At 38.4% G+C, this 19,021-nt stretch overlaps 1 protein-coding gene across 1 annotated transcript; it reads left to right on the top strand.

Moving 5' to 3' along the window:
- Positions 1–721: 721 nt before the first annotated feature.
- On the top strand, positions 722–1,192 carry LOC145985529 (protein GVQW3-like). The gene has a single exon (XM_083119599.1). It carries the CDS (start codon positions 722–724, stop codon positions 1,190–1,192), a length of 471 nt encoding a protein of 156 aa, XP_082975725.1.
- The last annotated feature ends 17,829 nt before the right edge of the window (positions 1,193–19,021 follow it).

The following is a 19,021-nucleotide window of genomic DNA, read 5'->3' as shown; positions in this document are numbered from 1 at the left end:
TAAAAATTCCCTCCACCAAAAGTGTCTGGGGGGGAGAGTTTCTTTTAATAACAGCTAATACAAGTAATTACTTTTGAGTTCAAATATACTTTGCTAATGTTAATATCAAAACATTGTTCCATGTTTTCACTCTCTCTCTCCTTTACAAATCTAAACCATTAACAATATATGTACAATAAATGTAAAACAACTGATTTATTTGCTTCATGCGAGAATGCAAGACAGATAAAAGTATTAAATCTAAATTATTTATATTAATAGAATGCAAAAACTTAACAAAAACTTATATGTAATGAAACCATTTCAATTATTTTTTTTAATTTATTAACATTCTTGAACAGTTGGTAAAGGAATTACTTTGCTGCTTTATATATATATATCTGATATCGTATATAAAAGTATCAAAATAATTATTTTATGTATAGTACACAGTCCGTCCAGTGCGAAAGGTGCCTGATTTTTTTGCCACGGAACCACCAGTGGCATCTATGGAGAAGTATATGTACCATGTAGCGACACATTTTGACTTTCTTCCGGCAAAGTTGCAAAGCCCTAGCATCGATGGTCAACGCATACGGATCTTGTGACTGACAGTATCTCCTGAACGTCAGTCGGAAACAGAGCAATGGAGCAACGTGCCAACATTAAATTCTGTTTCAAATTGGGTAAAAATGCAACAGAGACTTTTCAAATTATTCAAACTGTTTACGGTAGAGAGGCAATGAGCCGTAAGAACGTGTTTAAGTGGTATGCAAGATTTCGTGATGGTCGGGAGAACATTGAATACGATCCACGACGAGGACCATCAGTGACTGTGCGAACTGACGAAAACGTCCGAAAAGTGTCGGAGATTGTACGCAAGGATCGTTGCGCATCTGCAAGGCTCATCGAGGATCTCACTGGAATTCCGAAGTCCACAGTCCATTTCATTCTAACCGGAAATTTGGGCACACAGAAGATCTGGGCGCGATTTGTGACAAACACACTCGGTGACGAACAAGAACATTGCAGGGTGGAACACTGCAAAGACATGAAACAAGCAGCTGGTGTGGATCCAGGATTCATGTCAAACGTTGTAACAGGTGATGAAACATGGTGCTTTCAGTACAAATCACTCACAAAGGATCAGAGCTCGGAATGGAAGGCTGCAGGCTCCCCAAAAACGAAGAAAGTGCGCATGCAGAGGAGCTGAATCAAAACTCTGCTTACTGTTTTCTTCGATTTCAAAGGCATCATCCACAAGGAATACACTCCAGAGAGTCACACTGTGAACTCTGAGTATTGCGTGGGTGTTTTGCATCGTCTATTGGCCAGGATTCGTAGAGTTCGGCCTGAATATCGGGAACAGGGCTCATGGTCTCTGTTGCACGACAATGCACCCGTGCACAAGAGCAGGTTGGTACGCCAGTTTTTGGCCAAAAAAGGGATAGTGGAGCTCGATCACCCCCCCCCCCCCCATATTCTCCAGATTTAGCTCCATGCGACTTCTGGCTGAAATTGGCGTTGAATGAAAGGCGTTTCGACACCATTCCAGACATCCAAAAGGCTTCGACCATGATTTTGGAGGCAATTCCGAAACAGGAGTACCAAGACTGCTTCACAAAGTTCTACAACCGCTTCAGTGCATGTATTGACTCACGAGGTATAAACGTTATCGTAAACTACCAGTCCAAAGCGTCTTGTCTTTCATTTCTCATTAGTCACCTTGCCCACTGAACGGACTGTGTATTTAACAATATATATATATAAAATATTTAGTGTCTGACTTCTATATGTAACAATATATATCTAACATAATAATTCATATATGTATATACGGCTACACACATATATATTTGGGTGTGTGAGTGTAAAAATCTTCCTCCTCCCACCAGTCTCCAATGATTTCGCAGCCTGGTTACGCTACTTATTGTGTACGGTTGTTATATATTTACTGGTTAAACTTTGTTAGCTTTCTACTGTTCGTCTTCTGGTTTAAGCTTACAACATCACGAAACTATGTATTATACAGACATTTAGACAACAATTCTAGACAACAACATTAAGATACACTTCAATACTCTAGGAGGAAATCTGCTCAGATGTAGTGTTTCAGAATTTGGAATATAACCGGGGGAGGGGGAGCAAAGGGTAGAAATATTCGGAAAAGTGCTTGTGGACAGAGACAAAAGATTCAACGGCATCTTATATAAAATCAATTTTACGAATAACAAGAGGCGAAGATGAAGATAAGAAGACACTGTTGAGGTGCTACCTCAAGCAAACTGGCAATGAGTAGGATAGGGTCGTATAGAAGGCTCATGCAGCTCCAGCAATAAACCTTCGCGTTTAGGGATGCCAGAGCAATTTAGACTGGTTTGTCATGTAATTATGGTTCCCAAGTCACACGAAGCTAAGTAATTGGAAAAGCTGATCATGTTCATTGACAACACACTGGCAGGTCTAAAAAGAAAAAGGAAACCCTATTCTCCTCTCTTAGCTGCAGGGTCTGGTGGCAGCCACTATATAATCCACCCACGCCAATCAGCAACGCGAGACACAGATAATTCACATAATTTGATTGTTGATTGGCAAGTTGAAACCGACATGCCAGCTTCCACTTCTATACAGCCAACCGTCGCACATTCAATCTCTTTCATGTGGACCATCACGTGCGTTATACACGTCACGTGATTGATTGTTGACGCATGGACAGGAATATCAAGACCGTTTACTGCGCTCTAAGACTAATACAGGGCGTTTCAATAAAAGAGAGACAAAAGCACCCATGCCAAGGTGCCGATGCCTCTATTTTTGATTGCCATCAGAAGAACAGCGAAAGCTAGAGAAATTCACCAAACAGAAAACCTGTTAGGCTACAGAGTTCTGGTTAAGCCATATAGATATCCCGGAACACCTCAATGCCATAGGTGCCAGAGGGTCGGACACACACAGAGAAATTGCCAAGCGGCGCCTGGATGTGTAAAATGTGCACAGAGTCATCTGACCAGAGGCGAGAAGAAGGACCGCATCTTGAACGCTAAGTGCTGCAACTGCGGGGGAGAACATCCAGCTAACTTCAGAGGCTGTAAAGTTTTTCAAACAGCCCCAAAACCAACAACAGCTGAGTCTCTTCAAAAGTCAACGCAAAGAAGAGGAGCATCATCACAGACTGAACGAAAGAACAGAGGACACACTACCTATGCCATAGCAGCAACTCCAAAACAGAGAAGACCTGAATACCAAGAACCAAAACAACAACACAGCGAAGATGATGAAGAAACACTCCACTGATTACTTCATAAACTTCGCAGAGGCAACATCCTACAGAGGATAAGGAGTGCCATAAACAAGATGTTACAACTTCAAAGTAAAGAGGAGAAAGCCACACTCCTGATGGAAGTCTGCCTAGACATTGTCGTATCCACCAAGCGCCAGTTGCAGGAGGAAAAGAAGGACAGGTCAACCAACCCACGCCAATAGTTAACTCGACACAGGAAGAAATAGAAACCATGCCTGTTAAAGGAGATACTTCACAAGAAAACAGTTAAATAAAGAAGTCAGGCGTAAGAAAAAACAACAAGCTCCAAAAACGATTAGTTCATGTGAACTTTCTATTCTGATCATTCTCAATGTGTATTTTGAGACCGGCCGGTTAGTTTGTCTTTGTACAAACTCCAGCCTAGGTAAAATTAGCCAGTGCCAAGTAAGTTCGAATAACAAATCGTTTGGTAACCTTGACTAAATTATGTTTTTCTAAACAAATGGTCTACATTTTCTTAGATTTACCAAAATAATATTTGGTATTGGTAACCAAAAAATTGCTTACGACAAACAAATAGAACTTAACCAAATCTTTTGGTACTGGTGAACAATTGTTTGGTAGATGCTTATTTAAGCAAACGAATTGTTCACCACTATCATTTTTTTGGTTAATCCAAACAAACATTTTTCTCTGTACACATAAAGACAATTTTTCACGGACTATGAATCCCTCAGTATGCAAATGTAGTGAGGACGTCTGTTAGATTACAAAAAAATAAAGAACTTAGTTTTGGGTGTGACATTTCCTATTGTCGGAGCCAAGAATTTCAGTGCGCGATATAGTTATGTTATCTTTCTTAAAATTACTGCTGCTTTGAGCTCTCGCAAGACGTGATGTTGGAAAATGAAAACATAATTGCTTACATTTTGCCAAAGTTTGTTGTTATTTTGTCATTAAAAACACTCAGCGATATAATATTTCTGTCACTTTCACAATTTCATAACTACCATTTGAAACAGTCTTTTCCACAGATGTTGCATCTTCATTCATTACTCAAACTTCCTTCTATCTTATACGTAATACCAACACGTTGTCATGGAAACTCCTTCAATAACAAACTCAATCTTTCTACAAGTTTCGACTACCCGTTGGCGTAATGGTAGCGTCGTCGCCTTTTAATCAAGAAATCCCGGGTTCGATACCCGGTGGTTCGGATCCCACTATAAACTTAGGTACAGTCCCAATTAGTCTTTACGTGCATAAAGTGGACTTAAAACATCAACTCAATCAACAATCAATCTAGAAGTTTTTTCAAAGCCGGAAATGGCTTCAGCTTCCGGTGTCGAAATGCTGGTATCTTAGATAATTTATTTTCATTTCATTAAGCCAAAAACCATAAATTAAACAAGAGAGACAATGAAACGTATACATTAAAAAAAAAAACATGACGTAACGTGGGTGGTTATCAGAAGTTAGCCTGTGCCAAATCTACGTCTTGCAGTCAAAGGGACAATATGGACAAAAAAGTAGACCGTCTAGACAGAAACGAAGCAGAAGAAGATAATAGAATTACAAGAGAAGTATAGTTTCATTAATCTGCCTTAATTTGCAACACCATACATCGCAATCAGGAAACTAAAAAGTTCCAGGGGTGCGCCCCACCATTCCTGCGCACATTGCCTGCCAAAAACGAGGATGTTTTGCAGGAATGGCAAATTTTGGACGGAGCATCCGATGTGAACCTGAATATGGATCAAGAAGGTCTCAGACAAAGGAACGGAGGAACGACAGGCGCAAGAGAATAGGGGAAAGGGGTTTTCGATATGGAAAAGGTCGAAGATGAAGAGAGATTTCACTTTGCGGAGGTGAGATGTTCTTTGATGTAATGAGAAGCAGAGTTCTTTCTCGCCCGCAGGGAGCGGTATGGCACCGCAAGCCCGCATTTCCCTGGCTCCCCTCTTCCCAAATTCAGCCGGCTCATTTCTTCCCTTGCTTCCATCTCTCCCAGCTTCTCAAGTTTCAATTTTTGAGCGTTGTGGCCCCAAGGTTGCCAACTTGCAATACAATATGCTACTCCATAAAGTTACCAAATACTAGCATACTGCATACTGCTTTATAAATTTTATGAATCGTCTCTCCAAGACTGCTAGAGCGACGAAGATAAAACTTTGGGAATTGATGCACCTACAAATTACTCTCAATGTCGTGAAACATATTGATTGGTCTCTTGTGTGCTACACAACAAGTGAACTCCGTTAACTACCAGAACCGCAGACATAAAAACTTAGTGTGTAGAGACACGTACCGAATATCGGTAGCGTTCCAAAAGAGGGGGCTGGAATTGGTGGAGGTCATACCCCCCTTTTTGACTACAGTATTTATAAAAAATAAAGAATGTCAAAAGCAGGAAAAGATGGAAAAATGAAGGATAACTTCTCGTAGTTAAAAAGTATGAGTAACCTCTTTTCGAGGCACGCCACTGCCGAATGTTATCAGTTTGGTCACGAGAGCCAAGTAACGATGTTTCATAAAACTGTTGGCGCCTTCCCCGGCGGAGTGGTTAGCACAGCGCGCTACGACGACAGAGGTCCCACGCTCGAATCCCGGCCGGGCATGGGTGTTATTTGTGAGTATCCGTTCACCAATTTCATATCAGCCCTCATACTCATCTTCGAGATTAGCGAAAAGTAGCAGAAAAATTAAGTAAAATAAACCAAATCAATCGATCTTAAACTGTTAATATCACAACGGACCAACATAAACCTGCTATTCTTAACGTTTAATTTACCGAAAGCCTCTGGAAATTTCTTTTGTTGCTGCGGACAAGAGATATTCATGCCCCAGAGCAAAATTCTAGTGTTCGGGAAAAAGCATTTAAGGGGGAAATAAAGGCAACTTTGCAGTAACGTTTCGATAACAGATGGCACTACCGTTTGTTATGACAACTGAGTCCCATGTTGCCAGATCTACGCATGAAACAAGGGTAGGTACTATTTGTCTAGGTCCTCCTCCGTGGCCGTGCGGTCTAAGGCGCTGTTCTTTGTGCTACGACTGTGGGGCGGCATGGGTTCGAGTCCACTTGGGTTCAGTCCCTGGGTTATCGGCCTGTGAATAGTACCGGTGGCAACCCACCATCGTGAGGAAATTTAGGAGCTACGAGTGAGTAGCGTAACCCGGTCGCGGATATCTCCTATAAAGGCTGCGGGTTCGATGTGCTGACCACACGTCACCCCATTACCGGTTGAAGAACTCCACACCTCTAGGTAGGATTGTGGGAGGGAGACTGGCAGTCGGGAGATAGGCCAAGGCCCTTCGAGGGCTGTCGCGCCATGGGTTATTATTAGTATTATCTTATTACTATTTGTCTAGAAAGTTTGTGCTTGGCTGATTGTGGCGTTGCAAGCAAAACTTCAAATATTAAACATTTTAAAGTCATATGTGTGACTGAACACACCAGTACCACCTCAAGTTTTTTAAACTAAGATTCTCTTTCTCGGAGTTACGCCCCAATAATGTATTGCAGAAAGCTTTATATGTGTGTCAGAAGGTTATAAATTATAGAGGTCTGAAAAAATAACTCCATCTGAAAGAAAATGAGCGAGAAGAGATACAAGTCGCCCATGATGATACAATCGAAACAACGTACATTATAAGTAAATACTCACTCAGTTGCCAGTAGGAGCTGTAGGTGAGTGGTCAGTGTTACGGCTTCATGTTCTGAAGGATGTGTGTTCCAGCCAGGTCAAAGAACCTTTTTTAGTTTGTAGTTACCAATGAAGCTCCAACATGTATGTGTTCGAATCCGCATTTGACGTTGTAACTTTTTTATATAATCTTGTGTAACTATGTATATTCTCGAATACATGGAATGTGGGAAGTGCGACGACATGCATTTTCAATCCATAATTTGACTCGCTAATTTCTAAAAACGTCTTACATGTTTTCTTCTACACAAAATCATTTTACACTTGGAAACCAGACATTGGACTATTAGACCATACTACTTTCAGAGTGACTGTAAATTACATGCCTCTACATTTTAAACTAAAGCTGATTTCGAGTTTGTCTACAAAGTTGGCCTTGTCACCTATTAATATGTTTAATTTAATCTGTATCTAAAGATATATTGTTCTGGAATCCTAGAATAATAATGATACAGATGTTTATACTTTTACACAACGTATGCATACTATGTAAATCGGGACGATACTGATTGGCCGAAAAACTACGTGCTAAAGGTGGTTTGACTATTCTTATACATAGCCACAGATTTTAAAACAAAATTATAATGTCGTGGTTGTTAAGGATTTTCACATTTAGGTTTCCACACAAAGCAAGAACTATAGCGAACCAGGGACCATTTAGCATGTTGGCAAGTTATCATACCGACTTGACAATAAAGTTATATTTCCACAGCATTTTATTGCCCACTTTGACTTCTGTAGATAAAAAATATTATTAAAGAGGGCTGGGGGGTGATGACGTTCTTTCAATTTTTAAGGGATGTTTGTGCGTAGTTAGGGACTGATAAAAGTAGTGATGCAAAGTCGATATTTTCTTCTCTCATTTGGCATGTACACAATGCTTAAAATTACACAATTTTTCAAGGTGTAAAACAACATTAATCATTTATCATTTTCATGGATAGAATATAAATGGCAAACTGCAAGCAAGAGACATAACTTTATGAAATGAGAGCTTGCTACGAGGTTGCTAACAATTACAGAGACAGTTTTAGTGACAAGATTCAAAAGCATAGCTATAGCCTAATATAAGCAAATAATCTTGTAATATCAATTCCAAGCAAAAGATTAGATTCAAATGATTGACTACACTTAAAAGTTTATTTTATTTATGTCTCATGTAATGGCTTCAAATTTATTAAAGCAATTCGGTATTCAGCAGTCTCAAAACATTTGCAATTTGAATAAAAAATAAGATCATTTGTCATGTACAATTAATATCGTATCAATCCCTAAGATTGTATGTTTATTTTATTAAGTCTCTCTGAACGCTTCATGTTGACCAGGGCATTCACTTGTTTTTCTCAGCTGTCTCAAGCCTCTTAGGCATGTTTACAATGCGTTGTGTTGTGCCATGCAAACCTCCTGAGCATTCAGGAAACAGGTAACACTTCTGGGTTTGGTGTCAGCGGTTTGCATGGTAGCAATTATAATAAACACGATTCGGCGATTCGGCATCGAGGAAGAGCTCGATGGCCAGGGAATATAGAGGGGAGACAAGCTGGGAAGGGACTGGACTTTGGGAATTGAGTTGGTAGAGAGAGGAGGTCAGCAAGACAGGAGGTCGATAGTGGAAGCACGCTTTGGTCAACACTTAGAGAGAAGCTTACAGAGGACTTCGCTATTTTCGATTCAGCTCAGAGACTTCAGTTAGACAGGTAATTATCCTACACCCAGCCATGATACAGGTTCAACGGTTCACAAAATCCAACGAGTTGCCATTGTCTTTTCAGTAGTTTAATTCCTTTGTGTTATTTGTACCTTTCGCATGCCAAGCAATAACTCGTCATGTCAATGACGAGTGGTCTCATCAAGAGGATGAATGATGAGTAGTTTACATCACCCCATCAATTAACTGGTTAACCTGCTAGATACTTTTAAGATCCCACGAACTTTAAGGTTCGTTACGATATTTTACAGACTTACAGTACATTAGTTTAAAATTTATCGTTTAAAAAAAGTGTTGTAGTAGAGATCGAAATGAAGACCCTTTGTGTGGGGAGCAAGTATCATATTTCTTGATCAAGTGCTTACATTTCCCTATCCAATCAAGCACTCGCACTGATCAAGAAAAAAATGGAGCGATTACGGCAACAGCGTTGGCTAAAATCTCCACCCCGGAGTGTATTCTAACGAAACGCCACTTCAAAAATGTTAATGACAAACAATACTTTTCGAAGGAACGAAATGTTTTCATTTTTTCACATAGTATTTAATATACTTGCGGGAAGAGCATGTGATCTTTGTTTCGCAACGAAATCTTCCTTACTAGTCATAAAAGAAAAAAATGCACCGGTATTAATAAAACTACAACTTCATCACCATCAGTAAGCAGCAGTTTGAACATGACGGAGACCTTATATTTTAATTATTTACTTAAATACCTTCAATCGTAACAAAATTATAAGGATCACAGGTTCTAGTGAATAAAACAATATTTTATATCGGAAAATTTCTTCCTTACCGAATCTTTATTAGTCGTACGGTTATCCATTTAAATTTGGGCCTATGCTTAAGCATGTAATTTTTTGTTGCTTTCGATTAAGTCACACTGAATCAATTAAAGAAAATATAATCAGTATAATTTTATATTTCGCATGATCAAATATGTATATCATTCCTGGAATGATTCTTATTAAATTAATTAACATAATTAACTGCCTGCTGTAAAATTGATTTTTTTGACTATAATCCATTTTCACGAACAGACTAGAATTTCCTCATAATTTGCCAGAAATCTCCTTTTTAACCTAAAACAGCCTGTTTTTCACAAACAGCAAATGCAAAAAAAATGAAATAGGAAAATAAATTGTCTCTAGTTCCAGGGAGACGTAAGCACGAATTTAGGGGGGCATAATTCAAATTAGCAGGAATTATGGGGGGAAATTTTCAGTCGTACTACGCACATAATTTATTTCCTTTACATTAAGCATTAAATTTACAAAATTTGCTTTGTCTTCAGTCTCTATTATTATAAACTTATAAACTTGCAAGTTCTTGCACTTACGATCAGCAAAGATTGTGTTGAAACGAAATACGTTGTTTATAGTACTCAAGAAGCGCATAAAGAGAGACAAGCGGAACTCAAACAAGCACTGTTTAGTGCATTAAGGCATGACGTCTTTATCATACTTTCTTCCACATTTCAAAATGTTTCTCCCTTTTCAGTTTCATGTAATTTTTGCATCCTAAATTCCCTATTCTTGTGGAAATTATCTGCTTGGAACATCGCACCCCCAATGTGCATAAAATATGTATTTAATGTTGCCTATAAAGAGGTATTTTATTACAATTAAAAAAACGAATAAAACCGGCGAGCGCCTTGCATGCGTAACGCTCGGTTGCTAATTTCGCTGTGCTTTCGTTCGAAAGTATTTGACGATTAACGCATACTGTACTTGACGATTTGGAAACGTAATTTGATATTAAGACATTTTGTATTATAAATAATTTACAAATATGTGCCACGGCTTGCTGGAGTTGAAAACGTAATATTTTTTATCAACATTGCGTAACGTTTTATTGATTGATTGATTGATTTGGTTTTGTTTGCCACTTTTGGCTAATCGCCAAGCTGAGGATGAAAGATGAAATGATGAAATTGGTGAACCCTTGAAATTAAATACTCATACATATATTATAGTATATACATAAAGGGTAAGAGTACGATTTTGTCTAGGCTTATTGACAAATGTAAAATTCAGTTGAAATTAGTTGTCAACCAATATAATGAACGTTTCGCAGTCCAGTATAATTTATGCCAGCCCCCTGTACTCGGCTGTGGCCTGGCGGTTGACAAAAGCTGACTAAGTCGATTAATGCATGCCAAACCAGATGTAAGATAACTACTTCGAGGTTGGAAACACTGCAGCTCAATCCTCAGCTCTGACAGAAGAGATTCTCCAGCAAGATCGTGTTGCAAATGGAAGTGATTCGTACCTATTTTCTGTGTCATTAGTTCGCCGAGTGTCTCCTGCCGCAAAGGAACACCTCTCAGATTCCGTCGCCCTACCCAAACCTCTCAAAGACCTTCCCTTAATCCATTTGTCACAGATCATCAAGGCTTGGAGACCATCTTCGGGTCATTAGGAACCGTCCGTGACGGCACAGGTTCTTAATTGCGAGGCACAGGATTTATTTAATCTCATATTCACTGGATATGTGAAATATTTCACGGCTCCTAATGCGCCAGAGCCTAAAATTCACTAGGCTAAAACTGAAAGAAATGTGTTGCAATGGATATTCATTTGTCATTTTCTGATTCTATATATAAGTGTTACAAAGATTTATTAATAAGTAAAAACACAAATTCTCACACACGCAAAATTTTGTTTCGGAGGGGGCTGGATTTTTAAACGTCCATATTACATAGCTGCATTATTAAAGGGGGAGCGAAATAAACAATAAGATATTTCATAATTCTTAGGGCTTAGTCGATACAACGTCGAGCCGATATTCACAGAGGTACAGATTCTCATCAATAGCGTTACTTGAAAATTGTAATAAATAAAAGATGTTCAAAATATTAACTTCCTATTAAATCCATCAATTTCTTAGAGTATTGCTTTAACACATGCAATAATTGAATCATAATATTAAAATACATCTTATTAAATCAAAATATACAGCGTGTTCTGTTCAAACCTCCCACGCATCAATTCATCATTGCTAAAACGTAATGGAATGCGAGTGGTACTAGACGAAAGAGAAACTCAAACAATTTTATTGCATGACCTCGAAGTTCACCATTCTCTCACTATGCAGCGCCAGAAATGCATAAAGAACAATGGCGACTCATGCTCGAGGTTTTCCCATCAGGTGCTTCACCTTCATATTCTCTCCTGTAATTTATTTGCATTGTAATGATTGATTTGGTCTCTGCATACCCGAATACAGATTGTGCGCGCTGCTGCGGAGTCGCCATTGTGCTTTATGCGATTGTGGCGCTGCTTAGTAACAGAAAGGTGAACTTCGAGGTCATGCAATACAATTATTTGAGTTTCTCTTTCGTCTAGTACCACTCGCATTCCATTATGTTTCATAACCTTTTAGCAATGATGAATTGAAGTGTGGGAGGTTTGAACGGAACACGCTGTATAGTTTTCTCTAGACAATATTGTTGCAAAATTTACCGAAACTTGGAATCTTGCTTAATTCTCAGGACAATTTTACTGCGAAAGAGCCGCATTGCATTCTTTGCGGATTCTACAAAACACTAAAAAAGCCTGTAAAATATCGGCCGGTGTCGATTATTATCCAACCGGTACTTTCTGATACCACCAGTTAAAAAGTTCTTCAAAAATAAAATTGGTAATCGTTTTTCTTAAAGGAGGTTATCAGTTACCACTTTGGTTATTTTTTCGAGTTCATTACTGCATTAACTTGCAAAATTTTGAATTCTGGAAGGGCTGTAGTCCCATAAGCTCCCCCTGCGTACGTCAGTGCAGACAACTGAAGTCGAAACCAACTGTAACTTGAAGTATCAATATAAGAGCGTTGTTTTTAGTTAGTGACGGAAGATGGCAATTGAGATGTAGAAAGTAATTATGAATGCCGCATTATTCTATATCAATAGACATTAAGTCTATGTTATAGAAATTATTAATGTTATTATTGAAGCAAGAAATTATGTCTAGTTGTTTGAAAATTAATAATGATTTTCATTCAAAACACTGAATACAAAATCAAACATACGCAAATTTTAAGATGGGAAATCGAGATACATATACAGGGTGTTACTAAAGTTCGTTTCCAACGCTTAGGAGTCTATTCTATAACTGAAAAACACAAACGTTCATGCGACGAAATTCCAAAAACAAAACACCCAATCGGAGTTATTGAAGTGGGAAAAAGTGGGAAGATTATGTTTACAAGGAAATAGTGGCACAACGGCCAACCATATGACCGCGGCGAAGGGCGTTCCATAAAGAAATGCGGCATGCTCTATTCAAAAAAGGACATGGAAGATGTGTGAAGGTGATACGCAAGGGATTCCCCAAAGGAAACGTATGGGTCTTTGAAGTCATGGGGGTAGGGAAGAGTTTAGCGAGATGTGTTATCGACGGAAAGTGACATGTGGAGACTCACAACTAAGAAGAAAGCGAATATCCATAGTGGACATTACCATTACGTAGAAAAACAAAGATGGTGGTGGTGATGCGCTAGGTTTGCATATGTGTCGACATGTTCACTGTGTGCAGAGTGGAGGTACCGAGGGAACCACATCACAGACGATGTTCAAACTGTCGACCAATAACTTCCACGCAGAGATGACAACGCCGAATCATCGATTGTCTGGAGCGAGCAAATAACCCCGTGATGTCTGTTATCGTCGCTGCAGCGACATTAATGCATGCAACGAGATGCTCGGCCATTTTCGGCATTTCGTCACATGTTTATTTTCAGTTGTAGAATCACCTACTAAGCGTTGGAAACTAACTTTAGTAACACCCTGTATATCAGTCAGATTTAAGAAACGACCTGGAATTCGACACAATTGTCATATTGACAGCTCATTATAATTACTATAAGGATACTGTAAAGGTTTATAGTTTATAGTATCCTTATACTATAATGAGCTGTCAATATGACGGTTGTGTCGAAATCCAGGTTGTTTCTTAAATATGGTCTCAGAGATTTTTTTTCTTCTAGATATACGGTTATTCTGCGGGCTGCCAGCCGAAATCCACGTGAAGCAGACTTGTGATAAAATTCCAAGAGACGGAGTCGGTGGACGACGAATTTCGAAGTAATCCGCCAAAGAGTGCCGCAAATGAAGAGACCAGCACGGTACTTTCAACGTCGTACAAACGGAGTCCTAAAAAAAGTCGATGGACACGATATGAAAGACGTATGAGACGATACCATTCACATGAAATATGGTTTGTTTCAGGAGAAATGAATCGTCATTGCACACGTTACTGTTCCTTTACCGAAATGTAGGGTCCTCGATTTGAATCTTTAATTAACAGCCCATCTCCACTATTTAGCATGTTAAATAATCAAGGGCGAACGCAGACTTTTTTCTCGGGAGGAGCAGAGTAAGATTTAATATCTTGCCCTTCAGTCATAGAAACTTTTATTATTGTTATTATATTATTATTATTACTACTACTTTACAAATCATAAAATTCTAATTGAATGGAAAATACTTTGGCGTTCTATACAAGGACTCGAGTCTACTATTTACATAGAAAATTGATTCACCTTGCTTCCTTTCCATAACACCTATCACTTTGTACATGAATAGTTCTTGGTCTCTTTGTACTTTTCACAATGCACATATATCAGAGACCACTTAATCTACTGTCCTTCACGGTACCTCCCTCTGATTCATATTTTTACGTGACGAAGGGTTATGTAGAAGAAGAAGTAATTAAAAATGACGGGGTGTGAATAATATTATCAAGCTCAGGTCCCGACTTCGGGAAATTATTTCTTGACTTTTCGTAATCCCAGACAGTAGAGATAATCCAAGGGACCTTATTTAAAATAGGTTATTTTTTATATTTTCTTCACTATAATATCAGAAGTGTCTGAACTTTCTTGAAATTAGCACATTTTACTCCACAAGCGCAAAAACAATCACTTGAAGTGGAAATATTTGTGTAAAATTCGAGATTTTTACCGCAACGGGAAATTTCGAAAATATCTCGAATTGGTCGAGAAATGGATATTCTTTTCAATCCCGAAAGTTAGGATTATTAATATTTCCTTCCCAATCCCGTCCCGAACAAAAAATTTCCTTCCTAAACACGCTAGTTACAACATGTTTCTAATATCTGTGTGTAAACGTTCTCTCGTTATTTTCATGTACGTGGCAGTCAATTGCTGTAACTGACAGCTTGTAAATTGCATTAAATAATAATATTCGTAATAAAATGTTGCTACAATTTCACTATTCGAATTACATGAGCTTTTTCATATATCTCAGGAGGGCAAGTGCCCCCCAGTTTGGCTCCCCCTCTAACCATCTTCCGGATAAGGTCAACCCCTCTGGCTACGCCTCGATTCGACGAATGGCGTTGCAAATTCTTCTGCCTCGCCACAAGAGACCAGGACGAGCAAACAAGCGTGTTGCGACAACCTTTCTCCTTCCCCTGAAGACAACATCAAGGTATGTTCGATGTCCCCGACACATGGACCTTCAGAAAATGGATTGCAACATCCATCACAAGATGACCATCAAAGTGGTCCCTCACCTTTCATCCTCAGCCACGCCTCCTGGTGGCATCTGACAGAAATTGAGCGCTGACGGGTATAAAGGGCGAAAGAAATGGGGGCTTGGAGCGAAGTGTGTACTCTGAAGAAGCAATAAGACTTTTCTTTTAAGGTTTGCGAGATCCTGTAACTAGTGGCTGCAACGACATCGCTCCGTCAATATATTTCTTTATGTTTCAGTTATTTTACGTCGCTTTTCACATCTTGGGTGATTCGTGACATAAAGGAACAATGAAGAAATGAACAAATACAATGGTACAGCAATGACAACCTGCGTTCGCACCTGGGGTATCTAGCTTAACAGCGTCTCAACCTGACCACTTCACCACGGAGGTCGGCTTCTGTAAACGTCAATTATGTCGTAGGTCAATGCCTTGTCTAAGAGATGGGAGGGTTGGGATTCAAACCTTTCCGCCTCCGAAATATCTGCGAAATACTAGGACCAAAAATAAAGCATGAAAAATCTTTACCAACTTCTTTTTGATTTGTTTTCCTAAGTCCACTTTATGCACAGTAAGGCTAATCGGGACTCGGTCTGCAGTTTAAAATGGGATCCGAACAACTTGTGCCTCCACCGGGTATCGAACCCGGGACCCCTTGGTTACAAGGCAACAACGCTACCACTGCGCCATCAGGGAGGCCCACCAACTTCTTTTATATAAATATCACTAAACTCTCATTTTATTACCCGTAGATTGAGTGGGATTATCAGAAATAGCTGACTACATTATGCTGTAACCAAACCATTTTTTTCTGAACCGACTCAAATAATTAGAATTTAGCTCTCATGCAAAATAGGTGAAAGTTAATTCGCTTCTTGAACTGAAAGTAATGGATAATATGTCATAAATTAGTAAAGCACAATTGCATTTTATTTTATTTGTAGCTGCCTGCAACCCTCGGTTTACGATTTCTGCATTTTTGTTTCATTATTTGCGATAGATATCTTTCTTTGTACATGACTGATTGTTTTATTTTACTTCGGTTTTCTGCCCCTGTTGACTAATCGCGAAGATGATGATGAATGATAATAAGATAAAATTGATTGATTTGCTTTATTTTACTTCGCTTTTTGTGCAACTTTTGGCTGATTTGCGAAGATGGGGATGAGTGATGATATGATGAATAGACACTCACAAACATCTATGCCCAGGTCAGGATTCGAAACCAAGATCCCTAGCGTCGTAGCGCGATGTGCTAACCACTCCGGCACGGGAGCCGACAAGATACAATTGATGAAAGGGCATTCACAAAGAAGGAAAATCGCACAACTCAAGCCCCAAAGAGTTCCAGACGCCAGAGCCTCGCTAGTCTGCAAAGGTAAGGTTGACATTTGCCTTCACTGTCACCTCTTACACCCATATTTGCACATTAATCGTAAAAGATGGACTTTCTAAGCAAATACGATTAAAATACACTAATCGATGAAAAAGTGGCAAGCTGCCCTTACTAAACCTCGAAAAATAAATAAAGAAGAACAGAAAGAATAGTGAAATCGCCAAAATAGGCAAAAAAAACCTAAAGATTCAAAATAAAAACTACCGCAAGGCAGTCAGATGACCTACTGGCTGGACCACCATGGCTATGAGACAATCACACACATACATGAGACGATGAGAGTGGCGTTAGCTCTCGAAAGCTTGGAATCATTTCCACAACTCACCTTGTCGATAGCCCGAGAGAATCTGTTCATCAATCGCGATTTAAATTAAGATTTAAATCAGGTAATTTTTTTTTTTAAAAAAAGTGACTGATTTAAGTCACTTTAAATAAATGATTTATAGAATAATGGATTTTGTAGATAACAGAATCACTTTCAGTGAGAGTACATTAACCTTGCAATCATTTAATGGTGTTTATTAGGCTCTAAGAAAGAAAAGAAAATATATTTGCTGATGGGGTGAAGCTCATACGAAAGGAAATGTATATGTAAACTTCAAACACACTGACATTTCTCTTAAAATAAATATCAATAATAATATCAAGGATAGCAAATATTTTGTGTACAAAAATATACAAAATACTAAACCGTAAATAGTGTCATTCTCATTAAACTGTAAATAAACATAGCAGCTGATATTTTGCAAACTACCATTAAAGAAATTGCCAAAATTAAGTTACAAAGACTATAAAAATATTTTAAGGTACAATTATAAGTACATCCAGAATGTTTTATTTTCATTGGAAGAAAAGTTACTGAAATTATTATATTTTCACTAACACACTCAAACATTTAAATAGTAGGTTCATATATACATTATGAGAAACGGAAAAATGTATATTTACGTATATTTTTATTTACTTTAATCAAACTGTTCAAATATCTTACAGGTTGTTTAACTAGAAAAAGCGTTCCTATATATAACATATATCTACATGCATGGTGCCAAAAACCATACAAGCAATTTTAAGCATATTTTCTTTAAATAAAAAAAATCGATTTAAATAAAAAACATCATCAAAAATTATTTTTAAATAAAAGGGTTGATTTTTATGCACCCTGTACATATGGCAATGTATTTAACTTTTACATCTTCCTTAAAATAGTAACAACATTGCTCATACATATGAAAATGTGGATAAGAAATCATTGGTGAAATAAGGACAACTTGTGATTTTAATAGCTAAAAGTATGTAAGTCTCTTAACCACATGTAATTTTTTTAATTTTTTTGTTGTATTATGTTATTATTTTTTTGTCCTTATGTTCTATAAAATCGTTCCAATGTAAAATGGCTAACGCTGTATTTGGAATCTTCTATTAAATAAATAAATAAAGGATATAGGGCCATATTGATTCGGATATCAATTTAAACCGTAGTTCCTGTCACAATTAGCCTATCTGTGCATAAAGTGGACTTAAATCAAAACCTCAACATAAATAATACGGATATTTCTTTTTAAGAAATGGATTTTAAGTTGCCTATATTTACCATCTCCGCAACAATTAGTGTTTTCCTTATAGAGGGACAAGCGTTTCTGATCCCACTTTAAACTGTAGGTCAAGTCCCGATTAGCCTTACTGTGCATAAAGTGGACTTAAAACTACAAATCAATCAATCCTTATAAAGGGAGCCAAGAGAACATTCCCCACTCTTTCCCGAAAGAGTTATAATAAATTTAGTTTCGAAGTCATCCATGCAATTGCTCTCTAAAATTTACACATTACCTAATTCTTTTCACTTATTTAAGTCATAAATGCATTTTTATTTGGCATTTTAGCAACGTATCATGATAGCAACAAAACAACAGTAGAATGGAAGATTCCTAAAAAGCAATGACAGTACATACATTTACGACACACACAATCGTATAAATCGTCGGAGGCTACTTGCATGAAAAATGAAGTCGAGCGCAATATGGCAGTGTAATAATTTCCTCCGACCGACAATTTTTCCAGGTTTCGTCTTTCGTTTAGAACCTTCTTTCTCCGGCCTCTAGGCTCGCTTAAAGCTCCATGGTCACGTCCACTTCCAATAATATTGACAATGCCCCTCCCGCTCACAGCGCCAACCCTCCTCACGCAATATTCTTTGTTTCCTAACTGAATTTACCAACTCCCAACAGGAAGGCGAGCGGGTCATTGTCGGAGGCGCAAACCACATTAGCGCGGGATGGAAGATGGTGGCCGGACCCAACGAACGGGGTGCTAATTCCGATGGACCTATTGAGGGGTCCGAACTGTGGGGAGAGGGGGAGAGATTGGTGAGAGTCTTATCATCACGCACAGATGCGAACTGCCATCTCTTTTTGGTGTGTTTCCCAAAGCCAAAATTCCTCCATTTCCGAGATCCTCGTGCTAGAAGCTGATCCTA

Source organism: Lepisma saccharinum, chromosome 3 (genome assembly GCF_977018435.1).
Source record: "Lepisma saccharinum chromosome 3, izLepSacc3.1, whole genome shotgun sequence".
NCBI lineage: Eukaryota > Metazoa > Arthropoda > Insecta > Zygentoma > Lepismatidae > Lepisma > Lepisma saccharinum.
The sequence above is the reverse complement of the archived record's forward strand: the minus strand, read 5'-3'. Positions and strand labels throughout refer to the sequence as shown.